Raw genomic sequence first — 5,782 nt, forward strand, 5'->3', positions numbered from 1 at the left:
CAGATGCTATATCTTTTGATAGCCGGGCACCATCAGCTTTCGTCACTACATTTGCTTATGCACCCATTTGTATTGACTAGACTTTTGTTGTGAATTTTTGCATCTATCTTCATGAGAGATGGTCTATAATTTTATTTTTTGGTCATAGGGTTATGCTTACTGCATAAGATGAACTTGGGAGTAACCCGTCCTTTTCAATATTTTGGAATAGTTTGAGTAGAGTTGGTGTCAGCTCTTTTTTGAATGTTTTGTAGAATGCCCAAGAGAAGGCATCTGGGCTTGGATTTTATTTGTAGGAAGTTTTTAGTGACCTGGTCATTTCCTTTTTTCATGAGGATTCTATTTAGGTTTTCGACGTCGATGTGTGCTAGTTTGTTTAGATAGGTAGTACGTTTATAGAATTTTACCCATTTCTTCTAGTTTTTGTTTGTTGGGAGCACAATCCTTCATAAAACCAAAATCAAAACTAACTGCCAACTCATGGCAACCCCCACCGGGTTTCCAAAAATAGTATCTGTTTACAGAAGTAGAAAGTCCAATATTTTTCCCAGGAGCTGCTGCTGGTTTCAAACTGCTGACTATGCATATCACAGCCCAATTCTTAACTACTACGCTACCAGGGCTCCTTGTATATAAAATAAGATGCTCAATATCACATGGAAATAATGATAGCATCTGATAGATTAGATTAATAGGCATCAGTTAAGGTTAATGTTAGTGTTGCAAGCTGTTTTGACATTTCCTGTTTGTGACATCTGGAGACCACAGTGTAATGAATCTGTGAGCATACACTTAACCCAGTATGACAGAACAATTCCAGACTTAATCCTTAGTCCATTGGTTGTGAGAATATTTGGGACTCAATGGCAGTGAGCTTCGTTTTGGTGTTTAGGCTAAGTTATTGGCTCAGTTTCACATATAATTGTGGTGACTCAGGAATGTTTGGTTAACAAATCATCCTCATAATTCTCATACACACTTAGAAAGAGCCGTGGATTTATCCTGCAGAGTACCCTTAAAGTGAGCAAATATAAATGTACGTGTCTTTGATGGCAAAGAGGAAGGCAGACCCTCAACAAAGCGATTGACACTGGCTGCAGCAGCGGGCTCTCACATGTGACAGTGCGTGTGCGGGCGTGCGCTGTTTGTTTTGTTCTGCTAGCCCTAGGGGTTGCTATGAGTTAAACTGGACTTGCCACCACATAACAGCAGCAACAGACTGCCAAACCTTGAGCCATAGCGGTGTAGTGGGTTACTCGTTAGACTGTTAACCTAGCAGTTCAAAACTACCAGCCAGTGCTTTGGAGAAAGATGAGGCTTTCTGTTTATTCCTTGAAAGATTTACAGTCTTGGAAACTCGCAGGGCCAGTTCTGCTCTGTCTTGCAGGGTTGCTATAAGACAGAATTGACTCACTGGCTGTGGGTTTTTTAAGGTGACGTGTTTGATGGAGTAGTATTAGGAAAATAATTTCTTAGATACAATAATACATTCATACGTTGGAAAACACGGTGTTTTTTTTAAAAGGAATGCCGTTCAGGAGGATGAATGAACAAAAATTAACCTAACTAAACACCGTGATTATGTTTTTAGGGTAAATATATATTTGTGTATGCATATAAGCTGTAGAAGAATATACAAACATAAGTCATATGATCACTATCATAACTTTAATTTTATATATATTATTAATAATTTTCTTGGGGGCTCTTATAGATATTATAACAACGCATCATTCAATTGTGTTAAGCACATTTGTACATATGTTGCCATCGATGTTTCCAAAACATTTTCTTTCTACTTGAGCTCTTGGTATCAGCTCCTCTTTGTTCCCCTTCAGCCCCCACCCTTGTGAATCCTTGATCAAGTATAAATTATTGTTATTTCATGTCTTACACTGTCCGTTGTCTCCTTTCACCCCCATTTATGTTATTCGTCCCCTTGGGGGTGGGCGGGCTATATATCCAACCTTGTGATGGATTCCCCCTGTCTCCTCCTTCACGCCCCCCCTCCCCCAATCCCTCTACCCTCATGATATTGCCACTCCCACTACTGTTCCTAAGGGTTTTATCTGTCCTGAATTCCCTTTGTCGGAGAGCTCTTATCTGTGCCGGTATGTATACTCTGGTCTATCCAGATTTGTAAGGAAGAACTGGGTCATGGTGGATGGGATGGGGGAAGCTAAGAGCAGTGGTTCTCAACCTTCCTAATGCCGCCACCCTTTAATACAGTGCCTCATGTTGTGGTGAGCCCCCAACCATGAAATTATTTTCGTTGCTACTTCATAATTCTAATTTTACTACTGTTATGAATCGGGCGACCCCTGTGAAAGGGTTGTTCAACCCCCAAAGGGGTCACAACCCACAGGTTGAGAGCTGCTGAACTAGAGGAATGATGTTTCTTCAAAGCTGTAGTGCACCTTGGTTGAATTGTCCCTTCCTTGTAACCCTTCTGTGGGGGGCGAAGTCCAATTGTCTACAAATGGGCTATGGGTCTCCACTCCACCCCCACCCCACCCCCTATTTCACATCAATATAATTGTTTGTTTGGGATCTTTTGATACCTGACATTTGATTCTGTCGACACGTCATGATCACGCAGGCTGGTGTGCTTCCATGTGGCCTTATTTACTTCCCTGATAGATGGCTGCTTGTTTAACTTCAAGTCTTTAAGACCCTAGATGCTTTTGATAGCCAGACATCATCCACTTTCTTTCATCACATTTGTTTATGCACCCATTTTAACTTCTGTGATCGTGTTGGGAAGGTGAGTATCAAAAAATGCCAAGATGTTAGTACAAAGTGTTATTGTATTTAGGGAGGCCTTGAGTAGAGGCCAAAGTCCGTCTGCTATCTTAATACTTAACATAAATATATGTTCATTGGCCTCTATCCCTTTCATTATAAATCAATATGTTTACATACATACATGCCTATAGCTATACGTATCTCTATAAAGAGCTTTTGCCTCTTCTATTTCCTTTCACCTTCCTCCTGTCCTATTATCATATGTTCACCCTCCATTCGGCTCTCAGTAATTTCTCTTGAACACATTGCACTTGATCAAACCCCACCTTGTATTATATCCCCTCCTCACCACCAATTTTAGATCTCTTGTTGGTCCCTTATCCCTGAGTTTATTGGCTCCCCCGCTCCCCCTCCCTGCCCCCTCTCCCATGTCTCCCAGGAACGCCAGTCCTGTTGTTTTCTCCTCGGGATTGTTTGTCTTGCTTATCTATGTAGATAGACTTATGGCGAAAGAGGAAAAAGCCCAACAAAAACAATATATAGTACCAGGTCTGTCTGCTTATGAGTGTTTTCCAGTCGGGTATGATGAAGTGCCAAGCCCCACCCCGAGTCAGAAGTCTATTTTCAGGACTCCTCGGGGACTTGGGGACTTTGTTCCCCTTGCTGCCCTGTCGCACTCCCTTCACGCTTCACCTGGCTGTGCATTTAGCAGACTGGGCACGTTTTCCGCAGTGTCTCCAGTGCTGTCCCTGTAGCCATGGGTCAGTGAGGGAACGTTATGTCTCCTGGTGGGGCCTGCCCTAGGGTCCTCTCTGCATTTGCTCCCGAGAAGGGATGACGTCCCCAGGGCTTGGTGCGCCATGATGAGTCCCACTCTCTCTTTCCCTCTTAGTTTGCACCCGTGTGGTCTCCACTGACTGCCACTCTCAAGCAGTTGTTGTGGTCATGTTTTCAAGGGCAACGAACTGTGAACTTGTAAAAGTTGAATGTGATCACTGAAGTATATTTTGGCCCTGGGTTAGGTATAACTATTTCGATTAGTTTTGAAATGTTTGTCTAAGATGACATCTTAAACTGGGGCTCTCATGGGGAAGGCTTGTTTTGTGCTACAGTGTACCTAGCTTTTTCTAAGTCGTATATTTACAATATTAATGCTTTCCTTTTAAGAGCCCTCAACAACTAGTTCTGCTTCAAACTATCCAAATGTATTAACAAGGCCTTCTCTTCATCGGAGCCATCTGAATTTCTCCCTGCTGGACTCCTCTGCATTACACTGTCCACCATCCACCTCTTCAGCGTTCCCAGTCGGCAGTTCTGGGTTTTCTCTTGTAAAGGAAATTAAAGATTCTACCTCTCAGCATGATGATGATAACATCTCAACTACTAGTGGCTTTTCTTCGAGAGCTTCTGATAAAGGTATTCTTGGTATTTATAATAATAATTTTAGTAAAATTAAATTTCATAAAATGATTTTTTTCTCCCTTAGTTGTAATTTTTATGTTCTACTTAAAAATCGAGGGCTTTGTAATTAGTGCTATTCCTATGCATTATCTATTTTTGTTTTAGATATAGCTGTTTCAAAGAACACTTCAGTGCCACCTCTGTGGTCCCCAGAGGCCGAACGTTCTCATTCACTCTCACAGCACACTGCCACCAGCTCAAAAAAACCAGCATTCAACTTGTCTGCCTTTGGAGCTCTTTCCCCTGTGAGTATAAGTTATTGGACTCTTAATCACATTGGTTTTGAGTGTTTGCTGCTTAAAATTTATCACTGTGTTTCTATGCAGTCTCTTGGGAATTCTTCCATCCTTAAAACAAGTCAGCTTGGAGATTCTCCTTTTTATCCTGGAAAAACAACATATGGTGGGGCAGCAGCTGCTGCAAGACAGTCTAAACCACGGAATACACCTTACCAGGTTGGTTTTAATTAGGAAAATTGCTAACTTTTTTTTTTAGCATAGAGAAAGAATAAATAGATGTTGACATTCAAAATATAAAGATTTATTTCCTTGTTTTTCTGTTGATAATATAAAACTGGATTACAAATGACTATATTTAGGATGAACATTACAATAGACATAAGTGCACATTTTGTACATTAGATTTATGTCTCCATGTCTGTACATAAACATACCTGTGCTTTTGTCTTGGCTTAGTACGTGTATTGAGTATTTCCTTTTTCCTTTGTTTTTTTGTTGATGTGTAATTATATACAGTAAAACTTTTAGGATATTTCAATCTCTAAAATAGACAGTTGTAAACTCATCTCTGCAATCAAAATATTAAATGAGCATTTCCATTAATTACCCCAGGACATTTTCTTACGCATTCTAGTCTCTCTTGTCACTTTTACCCTCTGGAAACCACTGACAGTCTTGCTTTTTTCATAATGTCAGTTAAATGCAATATGTCTGTCTTAATATACTCAGTATAATGCATTTGACATCAGTCAAATCTATGTTTTTGTATGTCAATAATTAGTTCCTTTTTTGCCCAATAATACAGCTTTAACATTGTTTATTCATTCACCCGTGAAAGGACACTTTGGTGGTTTCTCATTTTTGGCAATTATACATCAAGCTTCTGTGAGCATTTTGTATGAGCATTAATTTTCATTTCTCTTGGATAAATGCCTGGGAGTTGGATTATGGGTCCTGTGGTAAGTATACATTAAACTTCATCATCAAATGCCAGCCATAGTTGCAGAGTGGCCAACCCTTCACTCACCCGTGATACTAACTCGTGATGTAAGAGGATCCAGTTAGTCTGCATCCTTACCAGCAGTTAGTGACTCACTGAATCTGTGTTTTATTGCATTTTCCTAATGAACAATCATGGGACATTTTTGTGTATTTATTTACTATCATTATATCTTTATTGGTGTTGTGTCTCTTCAAATCTTTTGCCTATTTTATTGAAAGATCATTTTATTGGGGGCTCTTATAAAAATCTATCCATCAATTATATCAAGCGTATTTGTACATATGTTGCCCTCATGTTCTAAACATTTACTTTCTATTGAGTCCCTTACCGTGTC

General features: G+C 40.0%; 1 protein-coding gene across 1 annotated transcript in view; it reads left to right on the top strand.

Moving 5' to 3' along the window:
- Positions 1-5,782, top strand: part of NUP153 (nucleoporin 153) — a 61,653-nt gene that overhangs the window by 15,808 nt on the left and 40,063 nt on the right. The window contains exons 3-5 of the mRNA XM_013007197.2: positions 3,913-4,161; positions 4,312-4,451; positions 4,533-4,661. Of these exons, the coding sequence (XP_012862651.1) occupies positions 3,913-4,161; positions 4,312-4,451; positions 4,533-4,661 (518 nt within the window). The remainder of the gene's footprint in view (positions 1-3,912; positions 4,162-4,311; positions 4,452-4,532; positions 4,662-5,782) is intronic.

Source organism: Echinops telfairi, unplaced genomic scaffold (assembly GCF_000313985.2).
Source record: "Echinops telfairi isolate 266 unplaced genomic scaffold, ASM31398v2 ScPeMD7_5868;HRSCAF=6743_0, whole genome shotgun sequence".
NCBI lineage: Eukaryota > Metazoa > Chordata > Mammalia > Afrosoricida > Tenrecidae > Echinops > Echinops telfairi.